This window comes from Megalobrama amblycephala, linkage group LG5, assembly GCF_018812025.1.
Source record: "Megalobrama amblycephala isolate DHTTF-2021 linkage group LG5, ASM1881202v1, whole genome shotgun sequence".
Classification (NCBI taxonomy): Eukaryota; Metazoa; Chordata; class Actinopteri; order Cypriniformes; family Xenocyprididae; genus Megalobrama; species Megalobrama amblycephala.
Genome location: NC_063048.1, coordinates 22,881,535 through 22,902,949, shown reverse-complemented (window position 1 = coordinate 22,902,949; position 21,415 = coordinate 22,881,535). Strand labels below are relative to the sequence as shown.

At 36.9% G+C, this 21,415-nt stretch overlaps 2 protein-coding genes across 4 annotated transcripts; both read right to left on the bottom strand.

The window, feature by feature from the left end:
• Nucleotides 1-321: 321 nt before the first annotated feature.
• tdh2 (L-threonine dehydrogenase 2) lies at nt 322-10,055 on the bottom strand. Of its 2 annotated transcripts, XM_048191290.1 has the most exons (10): nt 9,918-10,055; nt 9,086-9,168; nt 8,741-8,897; nt 7,972-8,014; nt 7,681-7,751; nt 6,662-6,811; nt 6,313-6,485; nt 5,059-5,149; nt 3,203-3,472; nt 322-1,994 (listed from the first exon to the last, which is right to left on the bottom strand). In XM_048191290.1, exons 1-10 carry the CDS (start codon nt 10,003-10,005, stop codon nt 1,849-1,851), a joined length of 1,272 nt encoding a protein of 423 aa, XP_048047247.1. In that variant the 5' UTR covers nt 10,006-10,055; the 3' UTR covers nt 322-1,848. The 2 variants fall into 2 exon arrangements, with proteins under 2 accessions (XP_048047247.1, XP_048047248.1); XM_048191291.1 differs by lacking the exon at nt 9,918-10,055 and having other exon boundaries at nt 8,741-8,893; nt 9,086-9,164.
• On the bottom strand, nt 9,740-20,468 carry zgc:154055 (uncharacterized protein LOC556036 homolog). 2 transcript variants are annotated; one of them, XM_048191287.1, is made up of 11 exons: nt 20,023-20,468; nt 19,530-19,556; nt 18,812-18,920; nt 17,936-18,061; nt 17,103-17,276; nt 14,719-14,936; nt 14,466-14,627; nt 11,801-11,942; nt 11,405-11,625; nt 10,679-10,830; nt 9,740-10,495 (listed from the first exon to the last, which is right to left on the bottom strand). In XM_048191287.1, the coding sequence occupies exons 1-11, from the start codon at nt 20,205-20,207 to the stop codon at nt 10,314-10,316; spliced, it is 1,698 nt and encodes a 565-aa protein (XP_048047244.1). In that variant the 5' UTR covers nt 20,208-20,468; the 3' UTR covers nt 9,740-10,313. The 2 variants fall into 2 exon arrangements, with proteins under 2 accessions (XP_048047244.1, XP_048047245.1); XM_048191288.1 differs by lacking the exon at nt 19,530-19,556 and having other exon boundaries at nt 20,023-20,467.
• Nucleotides 20,469-21,415: the final 947 nt, after the last annotated feature.

Below are 21,415 nucleotides of genomic sequence, written 5' to 3'. Positions count from 1 at the left end.
TGAGTGTCTAAAACACTAAGATCAACAAGTCAAAGGCTATACTACTAGTTGAGGTTCAGTCTAATAAAACAAAGGCAAGTTTAAATCACACCTTAAAAACATCTTTTTTTATGGCTTTAAACCCACTAACTGTTTATGTGTTTTCATGTATTATTTGTCTTAGTATCTTACTGTTTTTGCTTTTTGTAAGTTATGTAAAGCACATTATCTCTCACTACTGAAGAAGTCAAAATCTAATATTATTAATGCAAAAATCCAGATTTCTTTTTTCATATTTTACAGGATTCATTTTAAAACAGCATTGAACAAATCCATAAACTGTTTGCTGTATTAAAGTCATTTATTTGACATACACTGCAATTTTCCACCAGTTCTGAATGAGATTCATTAGCAACTTTTGATGTTAAATGATAACTGAAAATTAAGGCAGTTTGAACACAATATGTTTTGTCCAGAAATCACACTTGCTTTTGGAAGGGAGGTGAGTCATTCTACATATTATCTTAGCTAAGAGTCATTTTTATTTGTCTGCACTAGGCAATAAGAAGGCAGACAGACAGGAAGAAGCCAAAGAACTCTCCCCTTTCTGTTGCAAGGCCGCATTGGCTGTTTTATCCTGTAGTTTTGCTGTTCTGAGTTAACAAAAATGTAAAAAAATATCTCTTCACAGTGTATAAATAATACATCAGCAATGCTGAGTGATTAAGTAGACTACTTAATTCACACCACCACACTATATATTGTGAATCCAGAGCCATTTGATAACTGACTCTAAATAAATAAAGCCAATACAGGCTAGTGGGTTTAACAGAACCCAAAATTCAGGCAACTGTGAATTCCTCACAGATAGCAGTTGGAACAATTGCAGTATCATCTTTTGATTCACACTAGAGCTGGTAGTGATTTGAAGCTTTTTCTTCCCATGGCTGTGTTCAAACTGAGACACACAGTACATGGTCTAGAGCACTGTTAAGTGAAAGGTGTCTAATGGTCCTTACTGTATTTGTACAAAAATAGCATCTGTGGGGTCAAAATTGAACTCTTCCCAAAAAGAATGTGAGGATTGGATAAGATGAGGACAACAGTGTTTTAATTATAACATCAGATCATTGAAAGTCTTTAAGGGAAAACTGGGGCCAGAACTTTTCTCAGCGCTGTAGTTAAAATAAAAGAAGTGTGGTGTCTCTAAAATGATTAAATTGGACTTTCATCTATAATGTGTGCAATTATTATTATTGTTATTATCAGCAGCATTTTATTGTTTCCTTGTTTTTCCCCTGTCCCATGACAACTATGTAAGAATAGATCACAGAGTAGAAAGACAGACCCTGCATCCAAATATGCCAACTTCAATACTACATAGTAGGCAAAACTGTATGTGAACCAAGTCCGAATTCATAAACACTAAGCTGAAAAGTAACCGAATGACCTACTACTTCCGGCAAGATTTTGAAGTGCACATCCACTGGCAACTGACACTGTAGCTCACATGACAGTGACAACATGGCAAATGTAGTATGTCCGAATTTCATTCATACTACACACATTCTCACTATATCAGAACATACTTTTTTAATGGTCGCAAAGCAGGTATCAACCCAAATGTAGTGCCTACAATACAGTATGTGATTTTGGACGCAGCAAGAGTCTCCTGAGCGGTGAGAGAATGTGAGTTTTCACTGTTGGTTTACATGTTTTCTTCACAAGCATACGTTTGTAGAGAACTGTCTGTGTCGGCAGTTCTCTAACTGACAGAGAGTCCTGGTCTAAAGAAATTTGAGATAGATGAGTTTAGAAATGTACTGGAAAGATGCTGGTGATTTGTGCTTCAGTCCCTGAGAAGACCTGCTAGCTGACAGGTAGTCCTGCATTGGTTCTCTTTTCACGGATGGAAGCCAACATGTCTGTAACCATCTCTGACAGGCCGTACGCAGGCTTCCAGCCCCAATCCTGACGTGCATTAGAGTCATCAAACCGCACAGGCCAGCTGTCCGCTATGGAAGGAATATAACATTTTATGAATATTTAGATCATTGCTTTAATTGATTGTTATAAAAGCTTTTATAGCCTTTATTTGTACTTTTTGAATTTTAAAGGTGCCCTAGAACTTTTTAAAAAAAGATGTAATATAAGTCTAAGGTGTCCCCTGAATGTGTCTGTGAAGTTTCAGCTCAAAATACCCCATAGATTTTTTTTAATTCATTTTTTTAACTGCCTATTTTGGGGCATCATTATAAATGAGCCGATTCTGGGCTACTGGCCCTTTAATTCTCCTGCTCCACGCCCACGGAGATCGCGCTTGCCTTGAACAGTGCATAAACAAAGTTTACACAGCTAATATAACCCTCAAATGGATCTTTACAAAGTGTTCGTCATGCATGCGGCATGCATGCGTCGGATTATGTGAGTATTACTGTTATATTGTTTACATTGATTCTGCATGAGTTTGAGGCTATTCTCCGTGGCTAACGGCTAATGCTACACTGTTGGAGAGATTTATAAAGAATGAAGTTGTGTTTATGCACTATACAGACTGCAAGTGTTTAATAATGAAAATGGCGACGGCTCTTGTCTCCGTGAATACAGTAAGAAACGATGGTAACTTTAACCACATTTAACAGTACATTAGACGAAACATTTAGAAGGACAATTTACAAATATCACTAAAAATATCATGTTATCATGGATCATGTCAGTTATTATTGCTCCATCTGCCATTTTTTGCTATTGTTCTTGCTTGCTTACCTAGTCTGTTGATTAACCTGTGCACAGATCCAGACGTTACTGGCTGCCCTTGTCTAATGTCTTTTATAATGTTGGGAACATGGGCTGGCATTATGCGAATATTGGGGGCGTACACCCCGACTGTTACGTAACAGTCGGTGTTATGTTGAGATTCGCCTGTTCTTCGGAGGTCTTTTAAACAAATGAGATTTACACAAGAAGGAGGAAACAATGGAGTTTGAGACTCACTGTATGTCATTTCCATGTACTGAACTCTTGTTATTTAACTATGCCAAGATAAATTCAATTTTTCATTCGAGGGCACCTTTAAAATACATGTATAAGCCTTTAATTTGATTTTTTTTAAAAATCGATAATTAACTATTAACAAACATACAGTGACCAAGAGGCATTATGTCTACAATAAAACAAGAACATTAAAATATTTCAAAAGGTCATTCACTCACGCTGTTCTTACCAATAGTCTGCCGGATGGTATCAGGATTGTACGTGACCCTCAGGTGGGGCAGGTGTTTACGGATCTCTTCTGCCACTTCCTCAGGCGTGAAGCTCATGGCTGCGATGTTGTAAGTACGCAGTGAAAGTCGGCTTTCAGGAGCCTGCATGAACTCAACGGTGGCCCTATGGCAGTCAGAGATGTGCATCATGGGAAGCCGAGTGTTGGAACGCAAGTAACATTCATGGTGGCCGGTGCTGAGGGCATCGTGAAAGATCTGGACAGCATAATCTGAGGAGAAGAGGACATACAATTAAGTGAAAGTGAAAACTGAAGTGAAGGCCAAGTATAGAAACCCATATTCAGAATTTGTCCTCTGCATTTAAAGGTATAGTTCACCCAAAAATTTAAATTCTGTCATTTATTACTCACCCTCATGTCGTTCCACACCTGTAAGACCTTCGTTCATCTTTGAAACACAAATCAAGATATTTATTCATAAAATCCGATGGCTCAGTGAGGCCTGCATTGCCAGCAAGACAATTAACACTTTCAATGCCTATAGCTACTAAAGACGTATTTAAAACAGTTCATGTGTCTACAGTGGTTCAACCTTAATGTTATGAAGCGACGAGAATACTTTTTGTGTGCCAAAAAAACTAAATAACGACTTTATTCAACAATATCTAGTCTTTAAAAAAAACTGCTTCCTGAAGCTTTGAAGCTTTACGAATCTTTTGTTTCGAATCAGTGGTTTGGAGTGGTTCAAACTGCCAAAGTCACGTCCCCCAGTGGTGAACCATTGAAATTTCAAAACATGACATAACGAAGCCTCCTTTACTGAAATCACATGACTTTGGCAGTTTGATACGCGCTCTGAACCACCGATTCGAAACAAAAGATTCGTAAACCTTCAAAGCTTCATGAAGCAGTGTTTTGAAATCACCTATCACTAGATATTGCTGAATAAAGTCATTATTTTGTTTTTTTTCGCGCACAAAAAATATTCTTGTCGCTTCATAACATTAAGGTTAAACCACTGTAGTCACATGAACTGTTTTAAATATGTATTTAGTAGCTTTCTGGGCATTGAAAGTGTTAATTGTCTTGTAGACCACACTGCGCCATCGGATTTGAAAAAATTAAATATCTTAATTTGTGTTTCAAAGATGAACGAAGGTCTTACAGGTGTGGAACGACATGAGGGTGAGTAATTAATGTCAGAATTTTCATTTTGGGTGAACTAACCCTTTAACTCATCTAAGTTAATGCACACACATTAGGAGCAGTGTTTTTGTGAATTGTGGGGACATTCCATAGGCGTAATGGCTTTTATACTGTACAAACCGTATTTTCTGTTACCCTACAAACTCACCCCTAAACCTACCCATCACAGGAAACTGTGCACATTTTTACTTTCTCAAAAATACTCATTCTGTATGATTAATGTCCTCATAAGTCATCCTCTCCTTGTAATACCTATGTCATACCCATGTCATTATACAAATTTGTGTCCATCATGTTACAAAAACACGCACACACACATACACACACACACACACACACACACACAGCCAACCAAATATACACCCAGAGCAGTGGGCAGCCATTTGCAGTGGCACCCGGGGAGCAACTGGAGGTTGGTATTGAGGGTGGAAGAGAGCGCTGTTTATTCACTCCCCCACCTACATTTTCTTGCTGATATTGAGGTTACCAGTCTGACTTACTAACCATTAGGCCATGACTGCCCCAAATTAGTCAGATTAGGTGTGTTGTTTTATTGTAAGTAAACAACAATTCTATGAATAAGTGAATAAGTATAGAGGTGTGTGTCTTTATGTAAACTAAAGATTGTGTCTGTAAGTAAAGCTGGTTACCAGTGGTGCCTCCTCCTGGCTTGGTGTGGGCAGAAACGACTCCTGGGTATCGCAAGCATCGGAAATCCAGGCCATATTTATGGTGGAGATACTGATCCAATCAGAACACAGTTAGGATGTTAGCATTTCATAATTACATATATAATGTAAGTCAGGGGTTCCTAAACTTTTTTTTGTCAGCCGAACCTCTTAGACGTAATTTACTTGAAGTTAATTTATTTTAAATTAATATTGCAATAATTTAACAACACTTTTGCATGTTCACAGTTCTCTGATGTTGATAATAATAATAATAATAATAATAATAAAGAATATATTTATTTAATTAAATTGAAGCCTTTGATTTGATCATCTCACTAAGCTATATTGTGATTATCATGCAGTCCCAATTATTAATTAATTTTAGAAACCCTGATGTAAGTGAGAAATTGTTCACATTAAAGGTTTAGTTCACCCAAAACAAAAAATTCTGTCATTAATTACTCACCCTCAAGTCGTTCCATATCCGTAAGACCTTTCAAATGAAGATATTTTTATTGAAATCTGAGAGCTTTCTGTCCCTCCATAGAGATTCAATGCAACTACTACTTTCAAGGTATGAAAGTACTCCATGTGACTCCACTGGTTTAACCTCAGTTTTATGAAGCGAAGCGAGTGCTTTGTTTGCACAAAAAAACATAATTTACCACTTTATTTACAAAAATATTTATGTATGTTGTGTTCAGACTTGCGTGCCAACAACACAAATGCGTTCACGAGAGCATCGCGGCGCATGTGTTTTGTGTTCACGCGCAAGATGACATTATCGCGTGAACCCACTTTGGATAATATTATTCTGTAAATAAAGTGGTAAATTATGTTTTTTGCACAAACAGAGCACTCATGGTTCTTCATAAAACTGAGGTTAAACCACTGGAGTCACATGGAGTACTTTAAGGACTTGTAGGTCTTACATACCTTTCTGGACCTTGAAAGTGGTAGCTGCTTTGGAAACCTCTCGGATTTTATTAAAAATATCTTCATTTGTGTTCCTAAGATGAAAGAAGGTCTTATGGATGTGGAACGACACAATTAAAGATCAATTTTTGGGTGAATTAACCCTTTTTAAGCTTATGAAGTATATATGCATTGTACACTATTTAGACATACTGATTCCTGTTACAATGAACCTTTACACAAATCATAATTTTCAATTATTATTAATTAATTAATTTCCCAAGACTAACTAGAACATAAAAAAACATCAATCTTTACTTCCCCCATCAGCTCTGCATGGACTTTGGAAACTCCATAAATGGTGCGAGGTCTCTGGATGCAGAGGTCAGGGGCCGGGTCGCGGGGAGACGAAGGGCCAAATGCTCCGATGGTACTGGGTACAAACAGTCGCAAGCAGTTCTCCAGAGCCAGATCTAACACATTATGCAGACCTAAAGGAAGAGGAGTGGGTGAGGGGAAGAGAAGAGAAGATATCAGGACGGGCAACAGGAGAAGGACAGAATGTGGGACGTCAGGGATAGTGGAAACCTTACGTTGTAAATTATGCAGTCATATAACATATAGCATCTAATCCTAACGCTTAAAACATGTGACTGAGTTTTCCCACCTGTTATATTGATGGTGCGGGCAAGAGCCATGTTAGCTTCCCCGACAGCACTGAGCAATGCGCTGTAATGCACCAGCCAGGTGATTCTGTTGTTCACAACTAGCTCCCTCAGGTTTTTATAGTCCAGCACATCAGCGTACACAAATGGACCTGTGAGGTAAATCACACACCAGAGAAATATGAATGAGGCCAAGTGATTGAAATGTAAATAAGGTTCGATTTGTTAACATGATCGTGAGCTAACAATAAACAATATTTATCACAGCATTTACAACATGAATCTAGGCTAGTGTTCATTCATAAATATACTATTGCTCAAGTTAAATTCATGTTTGTTAAAGTTGAAACGTTAAAAATACAACATTCAAAAGGTTGGGGTCGGAATGTTTTTGAAAAAAAGTCTCATGCACACTAAGGATGCATTTATTTAATTAAATATACAGCAAAAACATACATAATAATATATGTGATAATATTGTGAAATATTATTACTATTTTGAAAAACTATTTTCTATTTTGATATATTTTAAAATGTAATTTATTCCAGTGATGGCAAAGCTGAATTTTCAAAGCCATTACTCCAGTCTTCAAGTGATCCTTAATTTTTGTGGACATTTTTTTTTTTCAGGATTGATGATTAGAAACTTCAAAAGAAAAGCATTAATCACTTTTGATCAAATTAATGCATTGTTATTAAAAAAACATTAACTTTTGAACTGAAAACCCAAACTTCTGAATGGTAATTGATCTTATAAGATTAATAAATGCTTTAAAGATTTATTTTATTATTCCATCTTAGCTATTGTATTATTTAATGTTAACATATAGAGCCTTTTTGTACACTGTTACTGGAATGTATTTGGAGAGTTGAAATGTAAGAGCCACATGATGAATAAACTTATACTGTAAACTCTAACAGCCAGTTCAAGGCACCACACTATCCATGTGGCTCTATATATATATGTTGCACCTGATGCAACCGCCTGCCTATATCAGAGCCGTATTGAGAGTCAACATACCCATGTTATAAACTTCAGCTGGAGGCCTCCTAATATCTGACAGGATGACATTTTCCTTTCCATACTGCTGCCTGATGTAAAAGGAGTTAAAGATTATGAAACAAATTATGAAATTATCATTCAGCATTTGCAGAATTTCACAGAATCTACTTCAGAAAATTAAAAAGGGTTAAATTTGCACAGCAAATATCTATGTAAACCAAGGCAAATATCCAATCTATGCAAAGTTGTAAAAACTGTGTTCTGGAGTCTGATTTCAATTTTCTCTCATGCTACACATCTTTCACTAACCTCAGCATTTGAGCTAGACCAACTCCAAGCTGTCCTAAGCCACCTTTAACAGGAGAAAAACACATTCAACAATGAAAGGAGTTTAAACACACTACAGCAACAAACATTTTACCACCAGAAATGTCACCATTCACAATGCCACAAATGAGAAGCAAGTAAGCCGAATAAAATTCCTAAATCTAAATATCAATTAAAAATGTCACTTTTATGTGCATTATTTTTTTTTAATGAATACCCCAATACTGGAGGTGAGGTGAATGCACAATAAAAGACAACTTGATTCCACACATCATGTGTGTCATACAACTCTAGTATACAACTAAAAACAATACAATTTCTATTACAGTGATTGCTTTAGACTGATGCCACATAGGCTAAGTATAGGATTATTGTGAAGATTTTGGTGAGTCCCCAAAAGAGCTAAAAGCTCACAAATGGCAGTGCAGTTTCATAAACAGGCCAAAGTAATTTGAAAAAGGCTCCGTTATTGTTATTGTCCAGACATTTTTAACTCCACTCTAACTGACAGCCCATTTACTCACTCTTTACACGCTATTGCACAAGCATAAAACAGCCGCGCGCTCTATTGTGCGCACGCGGAGCGCTTTTAACACTGTTTATTCCCAACCTATTGTCATGGCGATCAATAGGATTGACTCTTACGAGGCATGGAAAACAAACACAGAAGACGTGATGGAACTGCTGACTTTTCCATCAAAACATTACAGTTTGTCACACGTTATTTAAGCAGCTGGGAAACAGATGGCACCTGTGATAAGGACCCGAGGACTGTCCGTAGGAGGCTCGGAGGACTCGTTGCTCGGCCATCGGTTGATTTGACGCGGCGACAAACTCATGCCGCGAACCGACCAACCTTTACACAACGAGCGAACACACAACCGGACACCTGACAGCATGTCGTCTATCTGTCAGTTAATAAACAAATCAGTCATCAAACCGAATGGACGGTTCGGGAAGAACATGGCTATAGTAGCCTAAAAACTGTACAATTTTCTTTAATAAAACTGAAAGCTAAGTCGATATTTCATCTTTAAAAGTGAGTTGATTCATAGACATGTAAATCAGTAGTTCAAGAAAAAGCGCAACATCTCACCTTGAGTTTATCAAAACTTGAAATCCGTGATGATGTAAAACACGTGTCTTGCACCAAAATCACAACATTGCTGTAGTGTAGACCTATCCGGAGGTGGAAAATTGAGTAAGTAAATAGTGCTGATAAGAGGGATTTTCATGGTATTTAACCATTAGAATTAAGAGATTACTGTCCGATTGGTTGCCGGAGGAACGCATCGAATGACCATTGGATAAACAAGCTGCCGGAGCAGAGAATGCTGGGAAATGTAGTTTTATCGTTATGCTAGCACATACTATCGCGTGATAATGACTGTGGTGTCTATTAACGCTACAAGAGGGCAAACTTGCTGACGGGCTGCCCACTCCGGATTTATATTGTGTGGGTGAGTTTAGCTGAGCTGGGGCTTTACCCTGAGGACTTCATTGGCCAGTGAGATGTTATTGTCTCTCTCTCTCTCTCTGTGTGTGTGTGTGTGTGTGTGTGTGTGTGTTTCATAATTTTATAGTCAAATAATATATATTTATAATATACTCTAATGTCAAACATGTAAAACAATAACATAGCCTAATATAATCATTGATGAATAGAAAAAATATGTCTGTTATATATTCCATAAAATGAAAATAAATTCTAAAATCAAATAAAAAAGTAAATGTCACAATACAAAGACTCTGCTAGGAAACATTTTAATAATATTTATTAAAATATTTCCCTAGACAACAGTCATTATTTGAAAATATCTGAACTCTGAATGCGGCTAATCAGAATCAAGTACTGTGCAATAACTCATTATAAAGCATGTTCCCATGGCAAATGCTGTTTGTAACTTCTCAAACATGTATAAAATCACCTTCTAGTAGGTCTTCAAACTTCTCACATTCACCTGATTCAACATTCAGCTGTCTGTAACAGTGTGAACAATGTTTACAATAAAACATAATTATTAATCACAGTAAATTCCAACAACAAACTATTCATACACACTACAATAAACAGATTTTTCCACTATTTGGGATCATTTATATTAGCATTTTGCTTGAAAGTGAGGCAGATGGCCGTCAATATGTCTGATCTTCAAATGCAAGTATGTCTGATTACTATTCAATGATAGAACATCAGATTGTTTTCGTAAATGACATTATATCTGATATATCTGATTGACAGTGATACTAATTTCGTTAGTCCAATTGCCAAGAAATGCATAATAGCAACAGTCGCTCTCTACAATGTCCTTTCTACCATGAGGTCACAAAATAGTCAGCTCATCCATGAGGTTCTCAAATGGGGTCAAGGTGTCACAGTGTGTACTAGGTGTTTTATTGGTCCGGTCAGGTCCAGCTCTCTCACGATGCTCTTTCACAATGCTCCACATCTCCTCTCGAGCTTCCTCCATGTTCTGAGCATACTCAGTCCACCTGAGGAACAGCCCTACCCACAAACCCATACAGAGATAATGAGGACCCTGTGACATTAAGGATGGAAGTGTATGTGTTTTTTCTCTCAAAGTCAGACTCTACACACTAATAATACCAATAAACTCCAATAACATTATCACACCATAGCTGTAACTTTGTATTCATGTGTGTATTTATTGAATGATCTGGACCTAACCTGTCCAGAGTTGTAAGGACTGAGGATGCACTGAAGGCCAAATGGCCAAATCCGTGGGTTCATACAGTGGATTGAGGTACTGCTCTTCAATATCAGGACTCAGTAGGGACTGAAACAAACAGTGTGTGTTCTCCTTCACTCCTGCAGCACATCTATTCCAGGCAAAAATGTAAAAAAAAAAAACAATAATAATTATACAGTATACATGCACTACTGCTCAAAAGTTTGGGGTCAGTAATTATTTAAAGAAATTCATATTTTTATTCCAGCATGACATATTAAATTGAGCAGAAGTGACTTTAAAGACTTTTACATCACAAAATATTTCTATTTGAACTTTCTGTTCATCCATGTAAATTCAACTAATAAAAATGTATCACAGTTTTCACAAAAATTTGAAGCAGCACAAAGCACAAAACTGAAAATAATATGCATCCTGAGCACCAAATCAGCATGATTTCTGAAGGATCATTTGACACTGAAGGCTGGAGTAATGGATACTGAATAGGAATGCCATCATAGGAATAATTTACTTTTAATATAATAATATACTGAAACCAAACACAGTTATTTTAAATTGTAATAATATTTCACAATATTATTTTTTACTGTATTTTTGATCAAATAATTCAGCCTTGGTGAGCATAACATTTTTAAAACAAAAAATAATTTAACTTTTGAATGGCGCATAATAATGTGTGTCATATAAGGATAATTTGTGCCCACCTCTCCTGCTCGTTGTTACATAGAAAGGTTCCATAGTTCGAAGCGTAAACCTCTTGTGCTAATCGGAGCAGCAGGGCCTCACTAAACTCCAATGCCAGAGGAAATTGCCGCCACACCTGCCACACACAGTCAAGCAACAGTAGGAAGGACGGACACTCCTGCTTCAGACGGGCATGAGAGTATGCCGAATGAGCACAGCGCTGCTGGAATGGGTGTCCAGCCTGAGAAACAACAACCATACAATTCATCAACCTTCTGACAAACAGATCTGCGACACCTATTAGATGTAGTTTAATAGTAAAGTGACTTTGTTGGCACAATGCATCCGTAAACATTCACAAATTTCACAAACACACATACCTGAGCACAAATGATGTCACACAAACAAACATTCACCTGTATCCAGTCCCTCTCCAGTAGGCAGAGGAAGCCAGTGAGAGTTCTAGAGGCGGGGTCTAGGATAAGTTGAGCCAATGAGCTCACCAGCAGTGTACTGTCTGTCCCTTCAGAGCCATGCACAAGCACAGAGTGACCATCCCTGCAAAAACAGACCACATGACAGAACAATACATCCCAGAGCCATGCATAAGCACATGACTTAAAAATCAACAGAACTAATATACAGTCAAACCAAAATTTATTCAGACACCTTAAACATTTCATTCATTATTTCAGTTTATTCACTATAGTTTAAAAATGGTAATAAAATATGACGAGATCTCAGAGTTAAACTGTGTCAGAAAAAAATAATCTTAATTATGTCATATAACACTTAAAGGTGCTAAAGAGGTTCTTTTTGTCGACTGAGTTTTTGAAATGAGCGCATGGGTAAGAATAACCCCCCTCCTTCACAGCTCATTTAGAGGGAACGCCTCCCAAAACTCGTGCACAAGTATCGGAACACGAGTGTTTACCACCGGCATTCGCTGTGTTATTAAGCCGGGCACACATTTAACGACTAGCTAAAACATTCTGACTGTGCTCAACATACAGCGATTGTTTCCTGCTCCTGAAGCAGATTTATATACTTTCACATGGAATTTGAACACCGACTGTAATCGCAGACTGAAAGCAACTGGCTCTGACTGGACGCGTTTGAGCGCAATTAGTCATAAGTATCAATTTACATTCATAATCGGCCTTACAATCGTTAAGTGTGTGCGTGACTTAAAGCCGTGGATTCATTATGTCGGACTCACCGCAGGTAACTCATAATCTGCAGTTGTTACTCCTGTCTCCTGACAAAAACATTGCATGCGGCGCCTTGGAGTGTGGAAAGTTACTGGAGCGCGCAGCCGCGCGTCTCTCACAAGGAATGTCATGGCAGTGATTGACAAGCCAGAGGGCCAATCGTTTACGCAATGATTGCGTAAACGATTGGCTGATGTTTTTAAGGCCCTACCTCGTGCACAGATGATGTATATTAATATTATTACTTTCAGTGCACCTAATAAATAGTTTTTTATCAGTTAGTAAAGACAGTTTCAAGTAATATTGCAAAAATGTATAAAACAAAACATCCTCTTTAGCACCTTTAAGCAAAACATGGTCAGGTCAAAGTGTCTGAGTAATTTTTGGTTCCAAATTTTTATCAATTTTACTGGTAGTCCACTCTATGAAGAATTTTTGAGTATAATATGTCACTTGCTATCCTCACTTACATAAATGAACTATAGTGTCCTGCACCCACTAGTAAAAAAATATAAAAAATGTCTGAATAATTTTTGGTTTGACTGTATATATATATATATATATATATATATATATATATACACACTGTATATATTAACATTCAGAATTTTGTGGTTAGTAAAGTTATAAAGTTACTAAAGATTTCTAATTTAAATATGCTGTTCTTTCTAACTTTCTGTTCATCAGAGAATCCTGAAAACATGTATCACTGCTTTCACAAAAATATTAAGCGGCACAACTGGTTTCAATATTGATAATAATAAGAAATGCTTCTTGAGCAGCAAATCAGCATGTTAAAATGATTACTGAAAATTCAGCTTTGCCATCACAAGAATAAATTACATTTTAAAATGTTTTAAAATATAAAACAGTAAAAAAAAAGGAAAAAACAGAAGAAGCTCATCAAAAATTCATAGATATGAGGGTCAACCAAAATTGACAACAAAAGCATCAATACAATACAAAGCATCTGTTAGTTACACAAAGGCAGTAAATAAAATAATAAGAGAGAGAATGTGAAAAGCAAAGCACAATAATAGTTAAAGGTACACTATAGAGAATTTTTTTTATTTTATAATATTATTTTGTTTAATTTTTCATTGGAAATTAATTATTGAGCCAGTAAAAATAGTGTTAAACTGTGTTATTGCCTTATTCTGAGTCAATACAGAAAACCTACAATAATTTAATAAGACTGCAATTTTATGTTTCAACCACAGATGGTGACAGGGAGCCCAAAATTCTGTAGCATCCCATTAAAACACTAGCCTGACTACGTCAGACTTCCTACTTCCGCTCAATTTCATTTCGCTTCTGTACTCAGTCTGATACAGCGTCAGAGCTTTGTGTTTGCCACCGGTCTGGAAACAGCCGGGCCAATCAACGAACAGAGGGCGGGCTGAGAGCCGTGACGTAATGCTAAGCGCCGAGTTTTACATTGTAGGTTAGAGAAATCGAAAACCGAAACGACTGCGGAAATGGGAAACGAGACACGGGATGCAAACTTCGGGATGCATTAACTTCGCATAATCTGCAAAAGTCGTTTACAGCCTTGTTCACTCCGGTATTTCGCTCGCATCATCATGTGTTTACAACAGGTTTACAGTGGAAGTTCAATCATAGATTTGAGTTCGATGCATGATGTCTGTGCTTCGATGCGGCTGTACAGGCCCATAACATACGTCATAACTAAACGTATCTGATTGGCTTACGGGTAACCAATGATTTTAAACTTCAGACAAGCGCCCCCTAGCGAGAGAGAAAACACTTCTCTATTATGCCATTCCAGACTCTGTCTACGAAGCAAAGTGAAGTAGCAGAGTCTGGTATTACCAGGCTATTAAAACACCAAAGTAATAGATCTTCCCACCTCTCCACACACTCTACCACCAGTCCTGCAGTGGATAACGCACTGTGAACATGAGAAAGCCATTTGGAGTTCTCCAGTTTACTGAGCCATCGGTCCACACTATGAGACGGGTCACTACACGCTTCCACCAGCTTAATAAGACTCTCCTGCAGAACCTTACCCCTGTAAACACACATGATGACATGTACAATCAAAGTCAAATGTGTCACATAATTTCAGACAATTAAAAATGTCTTGTAATATTCCCTCTCACCTTTCATGGTGTCTATGGATTCTTTTCCAGTAGCTATAACAGGATTTAGACTCAAAACCTCCTCCTGTCATCCGGGCCTGCTGGGCTTGCTGGGCAGAACGCAGATCGATGATGTAACCCAACTCTGACCCATCAATCACAGCCTGGAGAAGGAGCTCATCCTCCTTACATCTCTTCCTATTGGCTCCTGTCAAGGGCTGGCTGCTTCGCATGATCACCTAAAGAAAAGATACAAATAACTTTTACTTTGTATCATTTATTACAAAATTTAAAATTGAGCTGTATGATGCATTTTTCGCTTTGTTACACCTTTGTACTGTCTTACTGTTGCACTGTTCTTTTCAACCAATACAGCTACATACGCTTATATTTGAGATATGGCCATAGCCAGCTATCTAAGTAAATTGGTAAATTTTTAAAGTTCTCTGAATGACTAATTAGGCATTTAAAACTCCTATGAATGCTTGCATGTATAACTCACTTTAGACAGTTTGATAGATTCTTTAGTGTCCATAGAGTGAAAATAATGGAGAGGGATTCATGTTGCTGCGAGACACTGGCGGAGCGAACGGGGCTTGAGAGAGTGAGGATGCAGATGCAGCCTCCATTGTGTTGCCAGATCAAATTATCATAAGGGTCTTTAGACTTGTTTTTTGTTTTTTTCAAAAACAGTATCATAGTATAGTACACAGATCTGTAGAACAAGTAGGTTACAGAATGAAATATGCCAAATATGCAATGCAAACACTGGCCATGGCTATTTTATTCAGTTTAGTAGTTAAAAGTTTAGTTTACCCAAAAATAAAAATTCTGACATTAATTTCTCACACTCATGTCATTCCAAACCAATAAGACTTTCGTTCATCTTCAGAACACAAATGAAGATCTTTTTGATGAAATCTGAGAGCTTTCTGTCCCTCTATATAGCTTCATAAAGTTCATAGTCAAGTCAAGTCACCTTTATTTATATAGCGCTTTTTACAATGCACATTGTGTCAAAGCAGCTTTACAGTGATAACTGGTAAATAATTTTGGCTGCATAGCAGCTCTTAAAGAAAATGATGTTATTGTCCAGCTTAAGTAATTTCAGTATTGATTCATTCCCTTGTAAAAATCAATAGTTATTAATGTAGTTTGCATACAATGGTGTCAATGCAGGCAGATCAAAAATATTGTTGAATATCAAGAGTCCCCAACTAAGCAAGCCAAAGGTGACAGCGGCAAGGAACCCAAACTTCAACATCAGGTGACAAACAGGTGATAAAAATGGAGAAAAAAACCTTGGGAGAAACCAGGCTCAATTGGGGGACAATTCTCCTCTGGCCAACAGCGAACAGTGCATGATTATGATTCAGGCAGCTTTACAGATCATAAGCCCGATTGGGATTGCAACAGTCAAAATATTTAATTCAGTTCCATGTAGTTGAAGATCGTATTCATCACGCCGGTTCATAAAGAGATAATAAAAATAATCTATATCTGAAGAGACAATCACTTTATATGATGAACAGATTTAATTTAGGCTTTTATTCGCATATAAACATTGATCAGCGAACATAAACAGAAGCTCAACCGAAACTGCTTGACCCATGAGAACAAACCTCTTCTGGAAGCTCAAATGTGCTGCGTAACACACGAGAATGAACCTCATTGGTTCTCGCACGTCAAGCAAACATGCTTGAGCTTCGGTTTACCACAACTGATGTGTGAGCTGATGAATGTTAACATGAATAAAAGCCTAAATTATATCTTTTCATCATATAAAGTGATCGAGTCTCTTCAGAAAATTTGCACTAAACCGCTCAATATATATGGATTAGTTTTTAGCTCTTTATGAACTTTTTGAAGTGTCAAATTTTCAGTTGCATAGCTGTCAATGGAGGGACAGAAAGCTCTCAGATTTCATCAAAAAGATCTTTATTTGTGTTCCGAAGATGAATGAAAGTCAGATGAATGTCGTTCCAAACCCGACATGAGGGTGAGCAATTAATGACAGAATTTTCATTTTTGGGTGAACTAACCTTTTAAGTTTTACAAAGTCATGCTAAAAACATTCATAAGAGCACTAGACAACGTTCTTATCATTTATCATCCATATATAGCAATGCTTATTGATGCTTATTAAAACTATTACAGTAATAAGTATTGTTACATGAATAATAAACAAATAATAAAATGACCTAGCCTATGGTAAATTATTAACAAACTGTGAAAATTTAACAATTTAACAATGTCTGTTGACCCCCCAAAACAGACAGTACAGAGAAAGTGTACCCAAAGTGTAGAATGGCAAAAAGGTTCTGACAAAATACCCCAGACCTCACTAATTTTCAAACCCTGGTTACGGCCATGATTTGAGATACAGGAAAACATGATACACTCACCATTCCGTTCCTAAGGTGACAGTAGGAGAGCACAGGAAATCTGCCACCCTGTCTGAACCGGGCTGACTGGACCAGCTTCTCATCATCCACCTCGCGAGGCACAATGACCGCACGTGGATACGATGGGCATACAGAGAAATCTGAGTTTACTGTACTGACTCTCCACCTGTCCCACTGCTCACACACACATGCACATTTTATGAACATACAAACCATGTACATATATACAGTTAAATATACATACATATATACACGTTTATTTAAACAGTTCTAAATATATTCCTATAAATAATCGATTTTATATAAGATAGACACAGCATATAAAACTGATGAATGACAAGTAAAAAACACTGTAATTATGATACAAATATGATGTCGTGCCAAAAGGACAGGAAGTCAAGGGACGAGAGATAAACATCTACAGCTATGGACAGAAATGAAGGCCCGTGAAACAGCTGTGAGATGACAATGGGTGATAATTAAAGCTATGGAAACAAACAAGGCATAGAAAAAAGAATTCAGAAATGATAATTATTAAAAAATGCATACGGGTGAAATATTTGTAACTGACTATAGAGAAAGAGAACACATTGTTATGAATTTTAGTGTCACACATCTCTCGCAACTGCTTTCAGTTTCCTGTGGCAAACAAAGTGCTTCCTGTCTGGCTTCCTTTCAGGAAACAAAGCAATAGCTTACATTAAGTAATGATTTTAAAGATCGTTTGTTTGTGTTTGTCTATTTCATTGTGTGTCTCTCAAAGTGAGAGAAAAACAGGATGACATTAACTGGTCTGAAGCAAAGGGAAGTGAAAGTGAAAGAATACAGCTCACCAGTCTTTCTGTTTGTTTGTAATATTGCTCTGTTGAGGACAGGCCCCACGGGCCATGCAGATTAAGGTGTGACGGTCTATAGAAAAAGGGATACGTCTCTGTCACACTTTCCAGAGCCGAGAGAGCCTATAGAGACATGAGACAATATCAGAATCTACTCTCATTAAAGATGAGGCAGTGCTGGTCTCAACATTCATTTTACTGCCAGTGTCTAGAGTGAAGATTGGCTTGTTCTTTCAGAATATATGTTTGATGGCATCTTTAGTCATCTTTAAAAGTCATCTTTTAAGAGATGTAATCTATAATGACAACTTGCAATGACCCATATTTAAGATTTTCCAGGATGCTTTACTACTGACAGTAGGAAAACTTTTGTAGATATTAAGATTTTCTTAATAGATTCATTTTTAATTTAACAGTATTGGCCAATATTGGATATTTAATTGTGCATGGTAACTTCCCCAATTTGTACATTTGGATAAACTCTTTGCCATCACCTAATACTAATTCAAAGCAATTCTTTTAAAACATTTATAATAATATAATAACACTGCTAAATGTAATCTTTATTAAATCTCAGAATGAATCTTCATTTTACATACTGCACATTATGTTAAGAAGCCTAAATATATTTAGACAAATTGTACAGAATTTTAATATCTGGCAACATTTATTAGCCATAATGTGAAAGGCAGAAATGTAATATAGGTGCAACCTGAATTTTATTGTATTAGTGTATTGTTGTATACTGTTCGCAAGTTGAATTACATGTCCAATCAAAGTAATCACACACCTCTCTTCAACAAACTGCTTGATTTGAGGTTTATTTTATGTCCATAGCACAAATGGTTGCAAAGTGATAGCTATATTTAGTACCTCTATAGAACTGGCTATGTTCAGACATTCCTCCATTCCAGGAATTTCCAACTGAAGAACAAGCAGGTCCTTACATTTAATGGTGATAGTACCAGAGGATCCCATAGTCCTGTATTAGACACACGTACAAACACCGCCACACACATTTTTAAGAACACGCCTTGCTCACATTCTCAAATTCAATACAATCATCCCCATTGGGGCCTCAGTAGAGACAGAAGCAGGAAGCAAAAACAAGCCAGGCTAGCAGGGAGACGTAAAAATGTGAGGTATGACTAAGCTCTAAACAGAACTTTAATACAATGTAAGTTAGCAGTCCCTCTCGTTGTATTTCCATATTTGGACATTAGATTACAAACATAAATATATATTGTACATCATGTACATGAATATTGCTGCTTTGCCTGTATTCAAAACACAAAAAGCATATCAGAGTGATATGATCTTTTACATAAATGCTCATTGCAAAGCACAAAAGATCTTGCAAAATGCTCATTGTTCTCCTCCCTGCCATAAGCTAAGAACACATTGCCAGCGCAGCTCATTTTAGAAGTTGCCTTCTTATGCTGAATTGAGATGCTGTCCATTGCCACTGCTCTCCTCATTTCTTAATATCAGTGTATAAATTAATGGCAGATCCCAGATCAGAATAAAAAGGCAGCTTCAATGAGCAATGACAGTCCACACATCAAACATTGGGCCTGCTTTAGAAGTGTACCTGGGGTATCCGAAAAGATTCTCGACACTGATACACAGGAAAAGTGATGATATTAGAGAAAGAGAGAATTAGAGTTTAATATTACAGAAGCAGGTCAATTCAGGGATAAGACACAAACAATTTTCTAACCTTATCTGGTGTAATTATGAACCAAATGTGATTCAAAGAGTAGATGGACAAATTAATGAGAATATGAATTATGCATTTACAAAGGAAAGGTGGATTATTTTTCTGAACATGTTTCAGCATTGATCAACAATAAGCTACATACATGCAAAAGTGCTGCTGAGACAAAAGTGTGATATGGTAACAGTAAACAATAAATAAACAAAAAATATTACTTAACATAACTGAATCAACTTAAATATATTTGGTTACACCAACAAAACGAAACTGAAATACCAGCAAAACAATTTAGGCTGGTTTATGATGGGTTTTCCGCCTCAGCAGAGAATAATTAAACTCCAGCTGATGAGAACAGCTGTCTCTCTACCTTTTCTCAATGGCATCGATGTTCCTGAGGAGAATGAGAAGTTGCCAGGAAGCTTCATCCTTTCTGTCTGAGAACAGAAGGTGGTGGCTGGTAACGCACAGGGTTCCTCTGAGCGCTGGATGGAAGGGTCTTCTCAGGGTAACATCTTCAACATTAGCGGTCTTGATGTGCTCCGACAACTCCATTTCACAAGGACAACAACCACCATCTGGTAGCTCTCACGCTGAGTTTAGAGAGCTGGTGGGCGAGCCACTACTCCGGTCTCTGTCTTCCGCAAATGTTTTAAGTTAATCCTCTACAAAACTGTGTCCACCCCTCGATGTTAAAATACGATGTTATAAAACTTAGGCTACCGGCGTCTGGCAAATATAAAATACCACTAAGCGACTGAGCGCGAGCGGCGGGAGGTCTGCTCGTGCGATTCATAAGCAATTTGTTTGCTTCTTTGCTTTCGTTTCCGTTCTTGAAGTCCCAACCCTCTTCTCTTTTTGTGATGTTTCTGCTTATTGTTGTGGCTGTTTTTTCAGAGTATTAGTAATTACAAAACACAGGCCTTTATAACTTGTTAAGCAATTTGTTACAGTTTTTGGTGATCTTACAACTGAGGTCCTTGAGGGTGTCTCTGCACCATGCTGATGGTGATGATGATGGTGGTGATGATGATGATGGTGGTAGCAGCAGGAAAAATTAAGATGGAGGGCATAAGCTACAGCCAATTAATTAAGAAAAACATGAATTACACAAGAAAAATGTTTACAAAAATAAGTGACAAAAATGCTGAATGCAGTGTCATTTTCAGCATGCACAGTGACTAATGTTAACTGAACTAATACAAAGTCAGTGTGAGTTAAGTATTTAAAAAATGTAGTCTGGTTTAGACAACTAAAATAAATTAATTCAGATTATGTTGGATAGAAAAAACATTTTCTTTATTTTTTGTCAGGATTGAACCTGTTTTCCTTTTTAAAAATCAATTAAATATTTGTTTTACATTTAATAATTAAAGTCTTCAAACATTTTGATGCCACAAACCATCAAACATGAAGATCAATTTATACTGTGAAAAATATAGGCTAATATCTAGAAAATATTTACTTTCTGTTAAGTTTCTTTCTTTTTTTTTTGTTTCTTTTTATCTTTCAATAGAATTAATGTGTGCTTAACAGTCTTCATTAATGTTTCTGTATTAATAATATTAAATATTAATTATATTTTCAGTATTATTTTTCTAAATATTTGTATGTCTTTATTTTTTAAAACATAATTTTTCTTTGAACTTTTTGAGGATTCCTAACACCCCCTCGCGGCTCTCTGGGGGGTCCTGGCCGAGGCCCTGTTTGAAAAAAATCCACTTACAGGCCTACCGCTGGTTTTTAGAATAGCCTAATAAATT

Excerpts from the sequence above, each read along its gene's own strand:
- tdh2 (XM_048191290.1), bottom strand. The coding sequence starts at position 10,005 with ATGTTTTATTGTAAACATTGTTCACACTGTTACAGACAGCTGAATGTT. Across the intron at positions 3,473-5,058 it reads GCCAGGAGGAGGCACCACTG|ATTATGCTGTCCAGATCTTT; the intron begins GTAACCAGCTTT and ends TCTTCTCCTCAG. Across the intron at positions 1,995-3,202 it reads TACCATCCGGCAGACTATTG|CGGACAGCTGGCCTGTGCGG; the intron begins GTAAGAACAGCG and ends TTCCTTCCATAG.
- zgc:154055 (XM_048191287.1), bottom strand. The coding sequence starts at position 20,207 with ATGGAGTTGTCGGAGCACATCAAGACCGCTAATGTTGAAGATGTTACC. Across the intron at positions 19,557-20,022 it reads ATCGATGCCATTGAGAAAAG|TGTCGAGAATCTTTTCGGAT; the intron begins GTAGAGAGACAG and ends CCTGTGTATCAG. Across the intron at positions 18,062-18,811 it reads ACATAGCCAGTTCTATAGAG|GCTCTCTCGGCTCTGGAAAG; the intron begins GTACTAAATATA and ends ATGTCTCTATAG.